The 22,632-nt window shown below is 39.6% G+C and overlaps 1 protein-coding gene across 1 annotated transcript in view; it reads right to left on the bottom strand.

The window, feature by feature from the left end:
• Nucleotides 1-338: 338 nt before the first annotated feature.
• CEMIP2 (cell migration inducing hyaluronidase 2) overlaps nucleotides 339-22,632 on the bottom strand; it is an 83,477-nt gene continuing 61,183 nt past the window's right edge. Inside the window, exons 17-24 of the mRNA XM_082615570.1 lie at nucleotides 21,735-21,950; nucleotides 17,773-17,981; nucleotides 14,285-14,467; nucleotides 10,837-11,056; nucleotides 8,033-8,131; nucleotides 4,381-4,535; nucleotides 2,950-3,053; nucleotides 339-2,594 (exon numbers count right to left, since the gene is read on the bottom strand). Of these exons, the coding sequence (XP_082471696.1) occupies nucleotides 2,398-2,594; nucleotides 2,950-3,053; nucleotides 4,381-4,535; nucleotides 8,033-8,131; nucleotides 10,837-11,056; nucleotides 14,285-14,467; nucleotides 17,773-17,981; nucleotides 21,735-21,950 (1,383 nt within the window). The 3' untranslated portion in view covers nucleotides 339-2,397. The remainder of the gene's footprint in view (nucleotides 2,595-2,949; nucleotides 3,054-4,380; nucleotides 4,536-8,032; nucleotides 8,132-10,836; nucleotides 11,057-14,284; nucleotides 14,468-17,772; nucleotides 17,982-21,734; nucleotides 21,951-22,632) is intronic.

The following is a 22,632-nucleotide window of genomic DNA, read 5'->3' on the forward strand; positions in this document are numbered from 1 at the left end:
GGCTACATGTTATTAGCATCACCCAGAGAGCTTTAAAAAAAATTCCAATGCCCAGGCTGCACCCCACACCAATTAAATATGAATGTAGGAGCTGGGGGGTGGGGCCCAGGACTTCACAGTTTTTAAAGCTCCCCAGGTGACTTCAATGTGCAGCCAACATTGAGAACCTCTCCATTGGCCTTATGAAGATTAGTTTTATAAAATCTACTTAGTGGAGGACAATTTCCCTTCCTTATGTCTGCCCATAGGTTCTTTACAGCTGGGATAGGGAATAAAAAATGACAGATTGACTGATTGCTGGCTAGATAAATAGAGTCACACACACATATAAAAAAATATACATGCACGCATATTTTTATTTATTTAACTTAGGTCCTGATCATTAGCATATAAATCAGAAAAACTGAGTGCCTTAGAACATACATATCCTCTCCAAATCTTTAAAGAGCCAAACTCTAAAAATCACACATAAAAGATATTGGTCATAAAACACACACACACACACACACAAACAAACTTTAATCACCTTGAGGAATGATGATTCAATAATATATTTAATAGGTAAGATTTCATTCATCGATATACAAAAAAAAAAACCACCCCAAAACCTAAACTTTAAGACATGTGCCCTTAGCAAGAGCACTTACAGTTAGAAAGGTTTATCGGTAGCACTTTGAGGTAGCATATTTTATAAAGTAATAGAAGTCACAGAGCTGCTCTGCAGTTTCTCTTGGACATAAAAGGACAGGCCATCAGCTGTTGCTCTTGGTAGAGAAAAGTGAATTTGTCTGTACTCACTGCCAAAGTCAACCTGAACATACTCCCTCCCGTCTTGCCATGGCCATCCCTTCACTATACTTCATGCATTGTGGGTTTAGGAAAAGGTAAAGGCATTACAATGCTTCTTTCCTCTTGGTGTGGTGACATCCCAGGCTGTGGCGCCAATCTTTTGCCACATGCAGTGCTCACTGGCAGGAGATGCATGCACCTAGGGGGAAGAAAAATATGGCAACACAGTGTCTTTTTTTAATTGGCTCTAACAGTTTAGTTAAGAGTAACGGATTCCTCTAAGGCTAAAAAAAGGTTTCTGAATATTCCCTCCATGATTCTGGCCCTTAAAAGGCTCTCCCTTTTTTCTCCCCCTGAGTACAATATTTTGGGGGTATCATTAAGCTTCTGCAATTGTCCTGCCAGGCTGGTGAGCAGTAAAGCTTAAAAAAAAAAAAACCCACACACAAAAACAACAACAACAAAAAACTGGGTGCAGGAGAAACTCCAAGAACAGACTTCCTTTGTGCAAGTTGAAACGACCCAAGTTTATTTTTTTTTTTTGTTTTGTTTTTTTGCGGTACGCGGGCTTCTCACTGTTGTGGCCTCTCCCGTTGCGGAGCACAGGCTCCGGACGCGCGGGCTCAGCAGCCATGGCTCACGGGCCCAGCTGCTCCGCGGCATGTGGGATCCTCCCGGACCGGGGCACGAACCTGTGTCCCCTGCATCGGCAGGCGGACTCTCAACCACTGCGCCACCAGGGAAGCCCAACCCAAGTTTATAGTTCAGGAAAATGGCCTGCTTCTTTTTTTAAAAAATGTAAATATTTAGCTCAGCTCTGCATTTTAAATACAAATATACAGTCAAAACAGGCTAAAGATTAAAGCTGCAAAAATGGTCCCACCAACATCAGACCATGGTGCAGGTCAAATTTTTGCCCAATGGTCACAGATTAAAGGGATGTCTAACTCCTAAAAGCCCTTTGTCCCAATATATTCCATACTTCTTGTTTGAAAGTTGAACCCTTAGAAGGAATCAATATACAAATGAATAAAAATAGCACATGTCCGGGCAAAAAAGGGCATGAGCTGGGCCTGAGTTGCCACTTAAAACTCTACCATTCAGTATCATACCAAATCCTCAAAGGCTGCCTGGAACCAGGGCCCAAGGCATTCCTGAACATGCCAGCCACGCAGGTCAACTGCTGACCCAAAGTCAACAACACAACTGAGCATTAGACTTCAAGTATCCAAGGTGCTACAAGAGCTGGTCCTCTCAAGGACTCAGGCTGACTCTCAGAAGCCCCCTCCCTACCCCAAGACATCCCATTGTACAAAAGGTGAAGCACTGCTTATGGTCACTACAAAACACAGGAGTGGGAGGTGAGGAATAAGAGAACTGATCTCTGAAACATACCAGCCTAACAAATACAAATAAATTCTTTAACATTTTGTACAACTAGAAGGTGCGTGAGCCCATATTCAAGCAATCACTTTAAATTCTTTCTTTTCTCCCCTTTCTGTATCAAACAGGAAAATAGTTCTGTTGGGTTAACAGTGTCATTTTAAAATGCCATAAATTAAATAAGTTAGTTCACATTTTTTCCCCCAGCTAAGTTACAGTTAGTCTCTAATGTGCTTTTGAAGTTTGCTTCAACAGCTCCAAGTCTCTTCGGCGGACCGTGCCAGCTCTGGGACAACCATATCCATCCAGCTGCAAAGGTACGAATTGTTCAAGCAGCCCAAGGCCCTCTTTAGCAGGACTAGTAAACAGCTTAGTCCATGATGGTTTAAAGTTTCCACTGAATCCCAAAAATATGGTACTCCCTTAAAAAAAAAAGACAAAGAAAAAGTTCAATTTGTACCTCTACTAGTTCCATGCAAGATAATGTGGGAGGTGAAGCGGAGGTGAGCAAAACAAAGATGGCTGTGAAACAAAAACAAAAAGAACTGTACTTCCTTACGTCAGAGAATGAACTCTTACCACCCACCTCTTGCCCCAAATAACAAGCCACGTCCCAACACACTTCCTCTAACACTGTCTCCTGATTTAGAAATTATCTTCATGATACCCACCCCAGCCAAACAAGCTCATGAAAACAGTCTGGTAGCTATACTCCACCATAAAAATGCATATGTTGCTGGCCTCCTAAGAACTCCACAGAAGAATACAAATACAAACCTTTGTTATAAAGATTGGCTGGTTTGGCTAATCCCAGAGATACTAATGAATCTGAAATATTCAACTGCTTTATCTCTCCTCTTGTGCTCAACAGGACAATTGACCTGTAAAAGTTAGAAAATCAGAGCAAATTTCAGTAATTCAGCATGTATTTATTGAGTACTGTTCTGAACTAAATACAGTATAGAAATACTAGATAAAAGCAGAACTCAAAAAACAAACAAAAAAACACCCCACATGCCTTTTCATCCTTGCTATTACAAGTGTCCCCTTCAATGTCCCACCTAGAACTTATGTTGCTATTACAAGGGGTCTATAAATGTAGGGAAAGCAAAAGTCATTTAGGTCAGTTGACCTAGTGGATGGCTTGGGACACAGCTCTGTCATGGAACAAACTATTTTAACAGAGGAGGTTAGTTTTGTTAGTTTCAGAATCTCTATATATCTACTTATGTTCTATTATCTATTTACTAAGTAAATGGATAAATGCCAATTCTAAAAAAAAATGAAATAAAATCTGTTCTCCATGGTTTGGTTTAAATTGCTACTTTTATTGTGAGTATATCAACACACACATTCAGATCTTTCTGTGGATTCTCTCTTCTGATCTCTCTATCCTCTGCCACTACTACACCAGCTTAATTACTATGGCTTTACGGCTTATTTTAATACCTTTTGTGTCTGCCCAACACAAAAAAAGAAAGATTTCTCTCCTGTGTACCTTTGTTCAGAGACTAACAAAGAAAAATGAATCAGACTAGGGCTCTTAAAAGAGAGACCACACACTCATTCACTTAAAAATCAATTTACTCCTGGGGAATTCCCTGGCGGTCCAGTGGTTGGGACTCCACGCTTTCACTGCTGAAGGCGAGGGTTCGATCCCTGGTCAGGGAAATAAGATTCCGCAAGCCATGTGGGGCAGCCAAATTAAAAAAAAAAAAAAAAAAATCAATTTACTCCTTTCCAGTCACTTCCAAGTGACCCAGGTGACAACTTCCTATACCACAGTCATAGCACAATGCTGTCTGAGGGTTCATCAGTGGGACAGATGGCTGCAAAGGTAAAATTGTCTATAAAATTATCTATAAAATTGTTTTAAAATGATAATGAGCCTTCTGAGTGCGTTGGGTACCATGTAGACTAACTTAATACTAAAAAGTGGGATAGGAATGATCCAAAATTTGGAGCCTTTCTCCTTCCAAGAGCCTTCCCATCATTTGCAAACTCTTCTAACATCCAAGTCCTCACTTATCAATGACAAGCAACTTGGATCACACAGGCATCAACCTGAGACTAGGAAGGAATGACTATCTTTCAAGAATCCTAAATACCCTAAAAGGGTAAAAGGGCAGGTAGACACACCAAAGCTCAAAGTTAACGGGATGTCATCTTAAGGTACCTTATCCCTCACACAGAGCAAGCTTCACCTACCTTGGAGGGATGCTTGTTTTTAAATACTCTTCCATGAGACTGACATCAGCAAAAGAGAAAACCTTTTTTTCCGTCAACCGGAAGGGAACACTGCAGGCATCCACAATCAGGAGGAGGACGCCCTCACTTCGGAAGGTAAAGTCAGTGCCGTTGATCTGAGAAAACAAAAACATCTGCGGTCATCACCATTTCAGCATTTCCAGGATGACTTGTCTTTCCAGCCCCTTTCCCTCTGTCTTCTAAACCCATGAATCAAATAATAATTCCCAAACTCAAACTGCATATTCCATTACTCTTCCTCTGCCAACATTTGAAATTGACCCTGTGTTCTCATAGATTTTTGCCTTGACTGGTCTTTTCTGACTGGCTAAGTTGCTACAAGCAAGGCATGGCAGCCCACACTCAGCTGAGCAGCGTGACTCTCTCTCTGCAGGCTCAGGGCCTTCATTCTTACACACGTAGTCTCTCATTGGGGTCAGAGCTTTCCAACTCAGTGATCGGGTGGCAGCCTCTATACTGCAGCTCAGATACTGTCACATTGGTTCAGGAAAAATACATGTATCTATATGAAATAGATATCTAGTCAGATAGATAGATAAATAGATAGCATGCTTTAACCCACATAACCCCCCCCATTATAGTTTAGATTTAGAACATCAGAGGAGCCAGATTGCTTCATCTCCTTTGTTCCATATATAGCTCTCCTTTAAAATCAAAATGGAAAAATGGTAATTTTACCAGGATTTAAGCCACAGGGTATTACTATATCTTGTTCACCATTACTGTGAACTGAAATTTCCAGTTGTCCTCTTTAAATTAATGGTTTGAGACCTTTTCAAGAAAATGGAATTCCAGATACATCCAAATCTCATTAATTCCTCAACCAAAAAGGAAGGAAAAAAACTTATTAGACTGAAAAATTATTTAACACTAATTTAAGCCATAGGCACTGTTTCTCTTTAAAATGTGTGAAATTATAAACTATGTTAAAAGCTAACAAAGGAGAGATGCTCTCTTCATTACACCTGTCCTTGCTTGGAGAAGTTATACTTAAATTTTATTTCTAATCACTAATGATCTCATAGGAATCCAAAATGGCTTTCTGCCTGTATTTAAATAGCCCTAGTCTAGAGAATGATTCTAGAAGTGCTTGACATAAAGTGCCATTTTATATTTAGAAAGACTGAAAGTGACTCAGTTATTTTTAAAAATCTGAATACTTAGAACTGAGACACATTTGATAAAAAATATACATAATGATCCTCAATGCACCCAAACTGTCCCCTTGAAAAGTACCCCCCCCCAAACCTGTTACTTAAAGGAAACACAAAATTTTCCGTAAAAACTAAAGCAAGGCCATGTCCAGCAAAGACTCTTCAGGTAATGCATGTGAAAAGTATTGGAGCTAAGTGTGACAAAACACAGTCCTCTGTGATCTCTTTTAGGGTCCCAGGCACCCAGTGTGCAGCAATGGAATCAAACAATGTCTACAGACGCAGAGGAATACCCTACCTGAGATTGTGTGGGCAAAACAATATCTTCTTTAATTATCTAGTGAGCTAGTAGAGCAGAGAGACTCAGCACCAACTTGCTTCCCTTTGCAACTGACACCCACCAGATTCCATGCAAGTAGGCTGGGATGGCTTCTTCATGCAGCTGACTGCATTGAGATGTTGAGCTAACAAACTTCATACCAATAAAATTACATCATGAACATACTACAAAATGAAGAAATGCTAATGTAGGGCAATAGGTATATCTACTTGAGAAATCTTTGAGTTACATAGGGATCTTTCACTCTTTCTCTCTTTCTAATTGTGGTATGAACACTAACATGAGATCCATCGTCAAACTTTTTTTTCTTTTTTTATTGTGGTACGCGGGCCTCTCACTGTTGTGGCCTCTCCCGTTGCGGAGCACAGGCTCCAGACGCGCAGGCTCAGCGGCCATGGCTCACGGGCCCAGCCACTCCACGGCATGTGGGATCATCCCGGACCGGGGCACGAACCTGTGTCCCCTGCATCGGCAGGTGGACTCTCAACCACTGCGCCACCAGGGAAGCCCCAACGTCAAACATTTTAAGTGAACAATATATTATTACTGACTACAGGGACAATGTTGTACAGCAGATTTTGAGAGTTAATGCATTTTACTCAACTGAAACTTTATGCCTTTTGATGAATAACTCCCCATTTCACATCCCCCCTTAGGTAGCAGTATTTTTAATTCAGGGTTGTTAAAAAGTTCTTAATTCAGAGTTAAGTTCTAGAGATGGATGGATAATGGTGATGGTTGCACAACAATATGAATGTATTTCACACCACTGAACTATATACTTAAAAATGGTTAGGATGGTGAATTTTATGTTATGTGTATTTTAACACAATAAAAGAGACTGGGAAAGAAAAAAAAGAGTAAGATTTAATTTTGCTCACATATATGTGGATTTGTGAATGTGCTGTCCACCACTTAAAAAAAAACCGAGCTCCTAAGGAAACCACATGAGACTGAGCCCAGACCCTAGCTGGGTATCAGCTGGACAGCTAGATACCTCCTGCCCAAAGAGCTCTTTTTTTTTTTTTTTTTTGTGGTACGAGGGCCTCTCGCTGTTGTGGCCTCTCCCGTTGCAGAGCACAGGCTCTGGACGCGCAGGCTCAGCGGCCATGGCTCACGGGCCCAGCCGCTCCGCGGCATGTGGGATCTTCCCGGACCGGGACACGAACCCGTGTCCCCTGCATCAGCAGGCGGACTCTCAACCACTGCGCCACCAGGGAAGCCCAAAGAGCTCTTTATATAGATGCACTCAGGTCAACTCGATTTTGGACAGGCCACATGCCTAGAGCTGGTTACCTTGCGGGCTAGCTTGGCTCTTAGCCCAAATTCCAGTATTGATATGAGGCTAAGGCTTTTAACTCCCATTAACCTACTTAAAAAAGACAACTAACACTTTGCATCTTCACTTTCTTCATCTGGAAAAAATGGGAACCAGGCAACTTCAAAGTAAAATGCCGAGGAAATTTTAAAACCTTCACTTCCCATATTTTAAACAAATAACTGGGGAACTTCTTTTAAGCTTCAAAATCCAAGGTTAAAATTTCTGCATATTGATTATCTATGACAATTTTTTTTTTTTTTTTTTTTTTTGTGCGGTACGCGGGCCTCTCACTGTTGTGGCCTCTCCCGTTGTGGAGCACAGGCTCCAGATGCGCAGGCCCAGCGGCCATGGCTCACGGGCCCAGCCGCTCCATAGCATGCAGGACCCTCCCGGACCAGGGCACGAACCCGCGTTCCCTGAATCGGCAGGCGGACTCTCAACCACTGCGCCACCAGGGAAACCCCATGACAATTTTTTTAGACCAAAAACGCCTTGTCTCCTACAGAAAAGAAATCTGAATAATTACCTGAATAATTTTAACATTCGCCTAAAAGTAATCAATAAACATAATTGACTGAGAAACAAATTTTAATAAATTTATTTTATTTATTTAAAACGCAAATGTTTAGGAGGTATTTATACCTCTACTGTATTGCTCACCACTAATAATCAAAATGTGATTATAAACAAGTGAATGTTGCCAGAGATAATTCATGTTACCAGGATAAAATGTAAAACTGAGAAGCGGAGGCAATGTACACACCAGATGGTACTCACAGAAATAACAGACAGGTCTCCACGCTGAGTCTCTGCTTGACTGGGTGACTGGAATTGCACAGGGAGGTAGCTTTTATGAGGATCACTTGTAAACACCACCTAGACAGGGAAGAAGTTCCATATCTATGTCAACTGCGTCTTCCTCCCAAAAGATCCTTCAAAATAAACTCAACTATACCAAAGCCAGTGAGTGGGTTTTTGTTTTTATTTCTGTTTTCTCTGAACTTTCTGTACATATTTCATGACCTGGAATTCTATCTTTTGATACAGGCTTTATACGAGAAGGGTATGTTCCTAACTTTCTGGAGCAATCTCAGTTTCAAATCATTGTAATCTTGTTAATAAAATCAGTTCTACAAAGGACTACATAAATATGTTTTATATCTAAATCTTTGTAAACATTTCATGCAAAAACAGTCACAAATCTTTTCAAAGGTCCTTTTCAGACCAGTTATTCTGAACTGGGACTCAGTCACTCCAGGACTGAGGAAAGAAGTGTAGATGACAAGGACTACCCTGTTTAAAAACGTTCAGGGGCTTGTACATCACCAGGTCTAAATTCCTCCACCAGACCTGCAAAATGTTCCACAAATAGAGGAACACACCTTATACACACAGGATCCTATTTCCCACCATTCTATCACATTCAACATGCAGGGCAGTTCCCTCACTTTCCCACAAGCGCTTTACCTCCTCTTCTGCTACCCTGCCTTTTCAGATGCTGTTCCCTTCCCAAGAACACCCTTCCCTTTTTCTTTCTACTCCAAATCACTGACAGTCTCCAAATCCCACCACCCACCTCCTCCCTAAAGGCTGTCTTTTCATTCAAAAGCACTCTTAACTCTTCACACAATTTAGCACTTAAAAGCATATGCCCTGGGGAATTCCCTGGTGGTCCAGTGGTTAGGTCCAGCGTTTTCACTACCATGGCCCAGGTTCAATCCCTGGTCAGGGAACTAAGATCCCGCAGGTCACGCAGCATGGGCAAAAAAAAAAAAAAAAAAAGTGTATGTCCTTATAAATCGATGCCAACAAGAGCAAATAATCATGGCAAGAGCAGATAATCATGATATTAAGCATTCAGAAGCTGGACATTGCTTTGAAGTCTCAGGTCTGAAGTCAAAAAATTCATGTGAATTTTCCTACTTATTTCTAATACACATGTGTTTTTGACATTCAAAACAAAAATTCCCCTCAAATTTCCAAGTAAAAGTGATGTCCCCAGATGCTTCAAATACTTCTCAACTGCCAAGTCACTAGTCGATACAGTTTTAAGAAATGAATTCTGATCGATGTTTTAAGCCCAAAGAATAAAGAATGCTAAACGTCAATGCATGGAACCATTTAATAAGATAGGCCCAGAATAGTTCTGAAGATGATTAAATTATTTTATAAATTGTAGTATTTCTTATAATAATTATAAATTATTTGAAGTCTTTTCAGTAATGAAGGACTTTCTTAACAAATTCAACTTAAGAATTAGGCTGGAAAACTTACTTCCCCACAAAGACTATCTGAAAATTTCACTTTAACAGTCAAAACATTACATAGGACAGGCAAGGATTCATATAAACATCTTCATGTACCTGGTTTATTTTTTTGTCTGTTTGTTGGTTGGTTGGTTTAGTTGAATTGGAGAATAGAGGTGGCTCAAGGGTATGAGCAACCAAGACTATGACAGTGAATTGTCATCAGAAAAATACTTATCATATATCACGATAGGAAGCATAAATCCCCCTTCCTTTCCCTGTTCTTACTGCCTCCAATGGACAGAAACAAGAAAAATTAGAAATAAAGAACCTGTGCAATGGAAGAATTTTTGTTTTCTCAAATCACTTATAATGATAAGAAATAAAAATAAGGATTTAGAGGTTTTCTCCATATTAATAGCAAGCATTTCTGTGGCAATAAGGACTTTTTAAAAACTTCTCTAGGCCGGTGAAACTAAAATGTGAACATGTATCAGAATCACCTCCAGGGCTTGCTAAAGCACAGACTGCTAAGCCCCACCCCTGAAGTTTCTGATATAGTAGAACTGGGTGGGACCCAAGATTTAGAATTTTTCATAAGTTCCCAGGTGATGCTGATGCTGCTGGCCTGGGGACCACAAGTTGAGAACCATTCTTCTTGACCCATGTTTGTTTATATAAAGGTTAAAGATCAATTAGGGCAATATTAATTCTGTATTTCTTTTTCACCTGGAATTAGTCTGACTTCCTTCGGAAACCCCATGCCTGATTTTAGCTCATACTTTGGATTTACTTTCATTGCCATGTTTTCTCAAGATCTAGAAGGAGACCATCTCATTAAGAATATGTCACAAGAAGCATTTCACTTCTAGCCAAAGTCAGTTTGTACTTTTAATTACAGGTAAACATAATAGCACATGCTTCAAATTAATGGCTTTTCATCCTGAAGGAAACAATTTTCATACGAGTGCCTTTCCTGAAGATAAATTTCACACTTCCAAGAAAACAAATTATTTTTTGATATCACTGACATGCAAACGTAATAGCGATACTGTAATGGAATCACATCTGAGAAAGAAACGATGACAACCAATAAATCCACAATCATCCAGGGCAAACTGATATATCACAGGGGGAAGGTAGTTTTATTATAAATTTGGACTGGTTTGCTTCTTATGAGCATCACATTCTAGAATGGGCCAAAATTCAGGAGAAACCATGCAATATTTATAAACTGGCAGCACAGATGTTTCAAAAAAAAAAAAAAAGTGCTGATTGCACAGAACCTTTTGACTTTTTCTCCTGGACCAGAGACCACTTTTATTCCCTGTTTACCTGATGGGTTCCGCAGCCTTGACAGAGTCCCTTGAGCATGGATGGCATCGGCTTGAGTGCCGATGGCTTTCTGTAATACTGGGGATACGCTTTGGCCATGCAGTTACTGATGTCTTTGGAGTCTGTAGCTGCCTGGATCTTGACTCTTTCGCATCCCTGAGATGAACAGTAACTGTGACCATCCCTGTGGCTTTTGGCTTTTAGATACAAAAACAGCAAGCTGCACAAAACAGAAACCAGTCCAACGGATGTTAGATTAACTTTCAAAAACCTACAAAAATTCCTCAAATAAACTAATGGCCAGAAGGGATATTCCTCCAATAAATTAAAATTTTTTTAAAGAAAAATAAACTACAAAACCAATAAAGTTGTTTCCCTTTCCTTTCTACCCTCCTAGGGTTTTAAGTCAAATGCAATACCACTTTAGAAAATATTTTGATAACCTGATTCAGTCGTTATGGGCAGTATCAAAGTCGATTTCTGGTTTGAATTAGTTCAATTGGTAATTTAGGAGGATGGAATTTGGCTTGGCTCAAAAATTCCTTGGAAAACTTTACACTTGAGTTTAGGATTTGGTAAACTAGTGTGGTTTATTCTATTTTTTTTTCTTTTGGTTTACAAATTGTTTTGGTTTAAGGCACAAAACTGGAATAATTAAAACAGCAACTGTGAGACGTGTTTGGTTAAGGCCAAGATATGGTCTCAAATCAATTCCTGTGATGTTTACTAAGAGCAGATGGGCCTGGGGTCCTTCTGTCTGTACTTTGGCCAAAATCAAGCGAAATGAACAGTCCTACCCATTCCGAATTCTCCTCCTACTGCCAAGATGAATGGAAAAGCAACTTCCAGGCAGTAGTCCAATGTCTGTCAGCAAACCTAGGCCTTCTAAACCAAAGGAAGTCAAGATTCTAAAAAGGACTTGATCAAATGCGATTGATTATTGGAGTTCAAGAGTTCACATTTATTTGTTTGTTTGTTTGTTTATTACAGTAAACATTTATTGAGGACCTTCAACATCCCAGGCCCTATGCTGAATGATTTGCATGAACTGTGTGCTCTTCAACCTCACAACAACCGTATAATATTTTTATAATTTTTTTTTTTTTTTTTTTGCGGTACGCGGGCCTCTCACCGCTGTGGCCTCTCCCGTCGCGGAGCACAGGCTCCGGACGCGCAGGCCCAGCGGCCATGGCTCACGGGCCCAGCCACTCCACGGCACGTGGGATCCTCCCGGACCGGGGCACGAACCCGCGGCCCCTGCATCGGCAGGCGGACTCCCAACCACTGCGCCACCAGGGAAGCCCTATAATATTTTTATATTATTTTTATTATAGCATTTTTATTATTCCCAAATAACAGATAAGGAAACTGGGGCACAGAAATATTCACTAAATTGCCCAAGATCACACAATTAAGTAAGGCAGAATATTATATAAAGTCAGGCAATCAACTGCAATTCTCCAATTGCAGTCATGAAGATCCTTCTATTTATAGACTCAGCTCTGCTTGGCAAAGTAAGAGCCAACAAAATAGAAGATCACCCTGGATCAGTAGAATTTCCTGGTAATACTTGCTTTCCCAGAGGGGGACCCACACTAGCTCAACTTTCAGAATTGAGGAAGGCAATGCAACATCTAAAGTGCCTGGTTTACTGAACCCTTACATGACAGCCCATAGCAGTCCTTTCTTTGGAGACGTTACTCTTCTTAAAGAGTTCACATTTTAATATGAGGTCAATGAACAACACAAAGTTGTGATGAGGTGAAAATCAGCCACTGTTCCAACATCCAGTAATTTTAACATATATATAAGGAATGACAGGGACTTGATTAGGCATGGGACTTTTGATATATAATTTAAATCATCAAAATGAATAGAATTAAAAAAGAATTTGGGGCTTCCCTGGTGGTGCAGTGGTTGAGAGTCCGCTGCCGATGCAGGGGAAACGGGTTCGTGCCCCGGTCTGGGAAGATCCCACATGCCACGGAGCGGCTGGGCCCGTGAGCCATGGCCGCTGAGTCTGCGCGTCTGGAGCCTGTGCTCCGCAATGGGAGAGGCCACAACAGTGAGAGGCCCACATACCGCAAAAAAAAAAAAAAAAAAAAAAAAGAATTTGAACCTCAAAGGCTGAAGGACTCTAGAAATATCCAGATGAAGAAATACTTCCCATCTTTTTACATATCAATCATTAATTCGTGATCACCAGACTGTCCTTACAAATTTGGGCGTTCCATTTATTTTTGTGGAAAATCAACTGAGAATGTGGCAGTTCTATTGTCTATAGAATAAAAGCCCAACTAGGTTGCTGAAGTTGAAATCAGAGATAATGATGATAAAAAAAAGACTTAAGCTGATAACACTGGCTGCTGCACCAGCCCTGAAGGGCAAATGAGTTGCATCTTATTCAAAGGTTAACAAGACACTTGACTGAACCCTAACCTCATTCCCCCACAGTCAGTCTTGCCACCCTTCTTTCCAGTAGGAAATTTTGTCTTTCCCCAAACATGCCGTGCCATGTTCTTCATGCCTCCATGCATTTATCCACACTGTCCTTGGAACACCTTCCTTGTCTCCTCCTAGTCACTCCTCAAGAGTCAGCCCCAGTGTTATCTTCTTGGGTTGTCACTGGCCACCCAAGGCTGAACCTCTGGGTTACCTCAAAAGGCACACTATAGGACTTGTAGCATTTAAACCTTTTGCCCTCTGATTACTTGCTTTACATGCCCACATCCTTCAATGGACAGTGAATTTGCAGAAGAAATGTGCCTTATTTACATTAGTATCTTTATAGTACCTAGACAATGACATAGAGTAGAAATGCCAGCTTAAGCGATGGATATTGAAGGAGCATGCTACTTTCTGGAAGAGTACAGGAGAGAGCCTACCATAACCCAAAGGCTGAGAGACTGTAACTGGATAAAAGCAGACAAAGCCAACAGGACCCCAGGTGAACAGGATTAGAACTAAAAAGTGGAAAGATGCAGGCTAGAGAAAGTTGAAAGCAAATATGCCATGGTTACACAGTGATTTTTTTAAAACTCAAGGTCAACTTGAGAGATAGTCTTAAAGGAAGAGAAAAATGAGCTTTCACTAAAATATGAACTATATCATATGGAAATAATCATCTTTAGAGTCGTTATGGAAAACATTATTTTAATTTTCAATTGGGCCTACTGGTTCTTTATTGACAAGGATAATTTCTCTTTCTATATCGCCTTAATAGGTAAACAGCAAACATCTCACTCGATTGCTACTGACAACTGTAATTATGAGTCATTCTAGTTCTCTTCTAAACCTCTAATGGTGATGAGCAGAGAATTACCCACATCAGCTGCTTTTCTAAGCAGCCGTCACATCACAATCTATTCTTAGTTACACTGAAGAACTAGTAATTTCACCACTAAAGAAAAACAGCAATAATTCTCATTCACTGGTTGCCCCGAATTACCCCGTGCTGGAGTCAAAATAGAATTTCCTCTCAGACTGTTTCCTCTGCAATTCCTCCAGCGAATGCAAGGGCTCATACTCTTCCATTTTGGATAATGAGCCATTATGCCGCTGTAGAAAGCCAAAGGTAACCTGAAAACTTGTGTTTGATGGATAGCAGAGCCCAACTCGAATCCAGTCATTCCTATAAAGGAGAGACAATAAAAACATGAATTCACATTTGAGCCAGTACATTTTGAGTATTACAGCATATGTAAATTTTAGCCATGGTCTTCTCCTCCCTAAATTTCTGCTGTGTATGGAGCCACTAACAATGAAAGCCCTGAATCCTAACACACTAATGAATCATCGACTTTTACATGTTACCCAAATTTCTCTCCTCAATATAGGTACAACAATGATATGGCTTATAAAAAATTCTTGGTTTCAACAGGACTTCAGGGAATGTGAATAGAAGCTGGATAAAATGTACTTAGATACTGCAAGCAGATAATAAAATTGAGACAGTTGGGTATATGTATACTAAAATGGAAGAAACACTAATAGCCTGATAGTGGAAGTGTACACTGGTAAAACCTTCCCAAAGAATCTTTTTATTCATAAATATATTTTTATCTTTTATAATTACATTAGGGTAAATTGTTAGTGGTAAATTTGCTAGAGATAAAGGTGTATGCATTTTTAAAGTCTTTGATGAATATTACCAAATTGCCATAGTGTTGTTTCTTACCTAATGTTCTAAGATATAAAATTAATACTTTTTGAAAACCATTAAGAATATTTTCCCCTTTTTTATCATTTCTTTTTTTGGCATTCTTTAAGTTGTGGCAAAATATAAATGTGGTAACATATAAAATTTACCATTTTAGACCTTTTTTCACTTTACAGTTTAGTGACATTAAGTACATTCACAAGGTTGTACAACCATCACCACTATCCATTTCCAGAACTTTTTAATCATTCAAAACAATTTTAAAACAATATGTAACAATGTCTTAAAATTGTTCACACAGATTTCATCCAGTAATCCCACTAAGAAATTAGAAATACAGGCCAAAAATGTATAAGAAAAGATGTTCTATCCAGTATCATTTGTAATACCAAAGGGGGGAAAGGGTCAGGAGAAAAACAATCTAAATGTTCATAGGGGAATGGAGTAGTTAAATAAATTTTGGCATATTTATATGCTCAGAGAACACTTGAGGGTGGAAAGACACGAGAACCCTATAAATATTTATAATGCCTCAATTTGATTAGAAGAATTATAGGTTATTGTAATTTTTTAAATGTTTTTCTGTATTTCCTTATTTTGTTTAATGAATAAGTACAGCTTTTATAACTTTTAAACTGTTATTTTCAAAAGTGCCACTATGACAAAATCCATGACCTCTCTATAATTATATTAAATTTGGAAAAAAAATTATCCATCTCCTCCTCTTGCCTCTGCCCATGATGTAACTTTTACAAACTTTTAGATAATTAAACAAGGAAAGCTGGACTGAATTTCAAGCCCATATAGAGTTTTGAAACTTCTGGGCTCATCCTTTTTTTCACTTTAAAATCTTTTTACTTTCTTAGTATTTATTCAAAAGTTGTGCCTTGTATGTGCAGAACCCTGCATACCATTTGATTATAATACCTCACCTCAGATTCATAACCTGCCAGATATAACTTTTTGGATTGTGGATCACTATTTCACATATCTCCTCCACCCTCTCTGACAATCGTTTGTTCCTTCATTGACTTCTAGGCAGCTCAGTGATGGGGGTGACAATATCAGATTGGCTTTTAGAACCCGCACCCTGGACACAATGTGGACCAAGGAGTGAAGGTGGAGGGAGGTGGGGAGACCGAGTAGGAGGCTGCTGCAGGGATCCAGGCAAGACAGGATAATGACCTAAACTCAGTCACAAGCAGTGACGGTGGAAAGAAGTGGAGAGATTTGAAAACATTAAGCAGATAGGATCAACAGGGCTTGGCCACTGATAGGATGGAGAAATGAGAGAAAAGAAAGAGGAAAGGATGAGTCCTGAGATTTTTTTGGCTTGGTTGACTCAGTAAGTGAAGGTGCAATTGTCCAGCAAAGGCATAGAGAAGGAGCAGCCAGTGTTACAGGAAAATAGTAATGGTTCAGTTTAGAGCATGTGCCAGAGGCCTATCATCTCAGAATAAGAGCATCTACCATGATGTTCAGCTATCCTTAGAGGGGAATTCCTACATGTTCTATGTCCATCTCTGTTCATTCCATTTGGGTATTTTAAGAGAGTTCTGACGAGTCAACCTTTATGACCAGTCAGGTGAACAAACCAATGTTTCAGGTACATATCTGAGCAGTTTCATGGAGTCCCATGGGTTAACCATCACATGTCTAGACAGTCCCAGCTCTTATTTCTAGTCTCATCTTCTGTCACTTCCCCGACTACGCTCCCATCACACTCAATCCATCAGTCCTTGAGCAGAACTAGCCCTTTCCCAACTCTGCTGCTTTTGTAACAAAACTGATCACTTGCTATCACTTCTCAGTGCAGCCTGGCCCAACTCCCTTAGGCAGAATAGTTGCTCTTATCTTTTGTCCTTTAAAAAATAGTACTGGTGGGCTTCCCTGGTGGCGCAGTGGTTGAGAGTCCGCCTGCCGATGCAGGGGACACGGGTTCGTGCCCCGGTCCAGGAAGATCCCACATGCCGCGGAGCGGCTGGGCCCATGAGCCATGGCGGCTGAGCCTGCGCGTCCAGAGCCTGTGCTCCGCAACGGGAGAGGCCGCAACAGTGAGAGGCCCGCGTACCGCAAAAGAAAAAAAAAAAAAAAAAAAAAAGTACTGGTTTATTTACTTAAATTTTGTTCCACCTGTATACTGTGAGCTCCTGAAGGGCAAGTACTCCTCTCAGTCATCTTTATATCAACTGGCACACAGTAAACACTTAAATAATTTAATGTAAAAATAGAGCCCTTGATTGAAAGTAATATTATTAGAGCAGACAACTGAGAAAACTGAGAAGGGATAGAAAGATGCTTTCACATTCTGGCAGGGATGGCAAATACCTGACATTATCCATGCCACAGTTCTTCCACTTCTTGCCCATTGCTGACATGAATAATCAGTCATACTACTCTCTTCTGTCAAGTCTAAACTTGGCCTCAAAAATCTTTTTACTTTCTAGGTAGTGCTCAGTTGGAACACCAGATAAAATTTATTCCCATCCCAGCTACAGAGAATAAAGTATTCAGCAGACAGTATTAAAACCTACCATTAAATGGCTTTCTGCCCACAATTCCTTGACCATAGAGAAAAAGACATGCTTTTAATAGGACAGAATTCAATTTATACAATCTTTTAATTCCATCAATATAACATATATAGCCTCCCCACAGGAGGAACAAAGTACATAAAGTTGGAGTTCTTTACTTGCTACAAAGGAGATAGGTTATTGTTTTTCTCCACTAAATTATTACTCGCCCAACTATTTGAAGTAACAGTAATAGAAGCATACTTGTTGAAGTTTATGAGGTATAGAAAAGCAGTCTTCGGTGCTGGCCCATTCCAATGGATGGTGTAGCCCTTCTCCAGCATGATCACAGGCTGGTACTGTGGAAAGGTGGCCTTCTGGTTAATTCCCCGGAGCACCATAGGGTAGGCTGGATACTCATCTCGTGTGATGGTCATAGTCAGATTCTGAGTGCTCCATGTCTGCACATAGACCTTCAAAAAGTAATTAAGGATTAAAGGGAAGAGAATGAAAATTTAAATAGCTAAAGAAAACATATCTAGCACAAAGTCAAATATCTCTACTTTCAAGAGAGAGATTCTATGATCCGTGCTAGACTGACTGAGTAGTAGCCAACTTCATCCTAAGCTCCACTTACAATGAAGCCTACTTAAACTGAAATAGTAAAAACAGACCATGTGTTCTGGTAGCCAGGATCTTCATCATCTCTTCCACAACAGGCCAGCTTATTCGTTAGAATATAAAACTTTGTGGTTTACATAGCCTGTCAAAGAAATCCCTCAATCTGAAGTACACACATACAAAAAATTAGTAAATTAATGTGAAAACTGATACCCTCTAGTCAAATCTGAAAGACTTTCCTCTGAAATAAGAGATGGAAATTTAAAATATCTCAGAGCTTTGGCTTTCAATTTTCCATGACCTACATCAGCCCAAGAAGTCATTTTCCACCCATTAAAAAAAAAAAGTTAGAAAGTGTTCTGCAAAAACTGGAAAAACATATTAAACTGAGGCAAATTTGAAAGCCTTGAATTTATTCCAGTGGCATTTGAGTTCCATACTGTGCCAAAACAAAATCTTCCCCAAATGCATCCTCCAAAGAACAAACCTCAGAACAATTTCCTAAAACAAATCAGTATCCTGTAACAGAATTCCCCAGAAGTATTAAAACATTTGCAGAATGTTGCATTTAATCCACGCTACTTCTCTGTTTTCTCTTTCTCTGATTTCTGCAGTTTTATCCATATTGATTCCTCAATTATAAATTCTTTGAGCCAGAAAGTCTTCTTAACTCTCATTCATGTTTGACTATAGTACTCTCTACTGACACCACTTAAAGATTAAAATAGAGATAGGAAATATATATTTTGAGACTACATTTAAATATATATGTTTAATATATTATATTTATTTATTCTTTATTTAAATGTTTATATTTGATCTGTATTTCATTATATAATAGGTTAAAATATAATAGAATACACCCTCCCCCCCCAACACACACATATATATATCCTGCCTTCTTCCAAATCCAAGAAGGATTTGAGGTGGCACATTCTCCTTATGTTCCACCTTTCTTCCCGAGCACCTTTACCCTTGGGTCAGCAAAGAGCAGACATCCCATTAAAATATATTTACAAATAGCTAAAGAATAATTATTCTATCTTGAGATCCAGTTGCTTCTATCTTTTGTTAAAAAAAATACAGTACTTGGGGAGGGTGGGAGGGAGGGAGATGCATGAGGGAAGGGATGTGGGAACAGATGTATATGTATGACTGATTCACTTTGTTATAAAGCAGAAACTAAAAAAAAAAAAAAAAAAAAAATACAGTACTATACATCATCCAAGAAATAACAAATGGCTACATATCTGGGCTCCCAGCCCAAATTCCAAATTCTCAGGAGAAAATTTCTGTCCTACCATTCCCAGAGCCACCTGGGCAGTATTAGACACTTTTTTCTTTCTTCATCTTCAAATAAAAATAGAATTACTACTTTGCTTTTTAAGACAGAAGTTATCAGGTTCACATTCTCAAATACCTTAGAAAATGCAAAGACTATATAGAGACATTTATAATAAAATATAAAGTTTTCATGAGTGAGCACATACCACTTTAAGACAGACAGATAATATGTACCTTTGAATACACATGGCTAGCAATTTAACTAAAACTGTAGCTACTAAAGAATTAAAAGCTTTTTATCTTTGTTTTAACTCTAGAATTTCTATATCTTCTTAGGCATTAATGAGTCAACTTAATTTTAGAGGGCAATTCTGGTTAAGAATAAAACGAATGGAAGAAGAAATCACATTTTCAACCACATTCTTTTCTTCTTTATTTTACTATAATTATTTCTCCATCCTTTCCTTGTCCTTCCCAGAACTTAGGCAAGTATGACTCCTCTCGCTCCCATGGGGATGAGAAATCCCACAACAAAGAAGCTGATATTCTATTAAAATAAACCAGAAAAAGCTCTCTAATCTTTACCCCTCTTAAGCCCTTTGTCTTGTCTATAAATGAGAATCTTTTTAAAGTTTTTTTTAAAATTTAAGAATCATAGCATTCTTTAACAGTCATGATTCAAAGTCTGAAGAGTAATAAAGAATTCTGCTCCAAGAAACTCCCACTATAGAAAGCTTAGATGGTAGAAACCACATACAACTCAGGGGGCTCAAGAAGTTGAAAAGCAGGAGCCACAAACACACCCTTCATGGCCAAAGTAGCCAGAGCTCAGTGAAGGGGCTCCGTCACAGAACTGGTCCTTCCCCAGGAAGAACCCACCCTGCAAATAAGAGCACTCAGCAGCACGTTAACAAGGGAGGCTTCTTTCCTGCCTTTCAGGCTATCAGAGTCCAGTCTGCCTTGGAAGATACTTTGCTCTTCCTCTAATTCTCCTCTCCATGCTCCAATTATCCTTTTCCTCTATTCTTTTTTTTTTTTTTTTTTTTTTGCGGTACGTGGGCCTCTCACTGTTGTGGTCTCTTCTGTTGCGGAGCACAAGCTCCGGACACGCAGGCTCAGCGGCCATGGCTCACGGGCCCAGCCGCTCCGCTGCATGTGGGATCCTCCCGGACCGGGGCACGAACCCGCATCCCCTGCATCGGCAGGCGGACTCTCCACCACTCTTGCCCCACCAGGGAAGTCCCCCCTCTATTCTTTTATCTCTCTTAACATCTATTATTAAATATGACCATGTAATTGTCTAAAATATGAAATAAAATTCTGCTCTCTTCAAAATTCTGGGCAACTGGTACCTCCATTCTGCAATCTTTCATCCATCAAATACCACTATTAAAATCATCTTTGCAACTTAGAGCCCTGCTCTTCAAATAATACTAATTGCAGCAAGCACTTCACTATGTGCTAGGCCACGGGTGAAATGCTTTACCAATACTCGTGCATTCTATCCTCACGACAGCCATGTATGAGAGGATCTAATATTATCCTCATTGAGCAGAGGCACAGAGCAATTAATTAACTTACCCACCTCATATTTAAGGAAATAACAAAGCCAGAATTCAAACCCGTGCAATCTGGTTCCAGCATCTGTGCTCTTAACATACTACCTCCCTAATTATTCCATCCTCTTATACCAGGCATCCAGTTAATAAATGCACACTAGCTTAATGTTTTCAAAGAAGTGTTTCCCAATCTATATCGTCCCCTTCATATTTTCATAGACATTATATCATAATATAATTTGCAGAATTTCCCTGGATTCCTTCCTTGTCCACTCATTCCAATTCCTAGCTGTTTCTGAGAACATCTCACTTTCCATGTGATCTACTGATATTCTGCCTCACAAGTCAGAGTCCCTAATTTAGAGATAAAATAGAGATAATAACCCTGAAAGCAAAGAGTGAAACACCCTCTCAGGGGACACATCTGTAGCACAGCAAAAAAACCTGGCCTAGGAACTCAGGAAATATGGGTTCTCACCCCAACTACATCCCAACCATATTTAACCAAGAGCAAGTTATCTTACTTCTCTTGGGCTCACTTTTTCACTTTTAAATTGGTTTGGAGTGGGGGAACTTTAAATAAAATTCTGTGAGTCTATGATTCCTAAAGAATTTTTTCCTTTTTTTTCCCTAAAAAAAACCCCCAAAAACCCATGCTTTGGAAAGTATCAATCATCCCGAAGAGCTGAAGAGCACTCCTCACAGAAGCAGTGCTGTCGGGAGCTGGTAAGGAATCAGGCATCACAATGTGTTCTGGCCTACCTGGGCATAGTTCCCACTGCACACCACTGCATTCCACTTGGTAACATTTACACAGCTTGGATGGCGGATCAGGTAGTTGTCAATTCTTCCCACGTAAGCATCCTTGTATCCTGTCACAGAGCCATCAATGTCATGGAATATGGAGTTCTTATCACCATCTAGCTCACAATCTTCAAACCAGGGACCAGGCTTTCCAAAGAAGACATTGAGAGACACCTGAAAGCAATGAAAAACAAGGACATCATAAAATGAGGGCTCCTGCCATGTTAGCCAGCATTCCCTGCAAGGACCCAACTTCATATCCATTACAATTACTTTAAGGTTAAAGCAGTTCTGAGTCACAGCATAACTGTCAACCAACATTTTTGATTAATTATGACATGCATGGGGAAAAAAATTTCCCAAAGCCTTGTAGAGTTCAAGCAGCAAGCGTTCAACTTCATCTTTGGTATTTTCCCTTTTTTTAACTTAAAAATTACTACCTGTTCCCCAGATAAAACTAATCCAGGGTAAGAGAAACTAGAATAGTTGTGGGAAGGGGAACTATGCAGTCATATGTATTTGTTAAAACTTATAAACTTTATACTTAAGATCTCTGCGTTTCCCTGTATGCAAACCACACCTCAATTAAATAAAAATCTATTATAAGTTCTATCTCCTGAGCTAATCATTTTATTTCACTCCAAGTGCTTTAGTTAACTTGTTAATGACTCCTCCCACCAAAAAGTAAGTACAGTTCCAAACTAAAACACAATCTAAGTGTTGCCTTGGTATGGTTGCATGACCACTGGACTCACTACAACTTGTTGGAAAGTGTCTGTTATCTTCTCTCTCCTCAACATAGACCAAGTCCAGCTCAGTAATTTTCATGTCGGGTAATGTTAATTCAATGCCCTTA

The sequence above is a fragment of the Mesoplodon mirus genome (genome assembly GCF_964341445.2).
Source record: "Mesoplodon mirus genome assembly, chromosome: 1".
Classification (NCBI taxonomy): Eukaryota; Metazoa; Chordata; class Mammalia; order Artiodactyla; family Ziphiidae; genus Mesoplodon; species Mesoplodon mirus.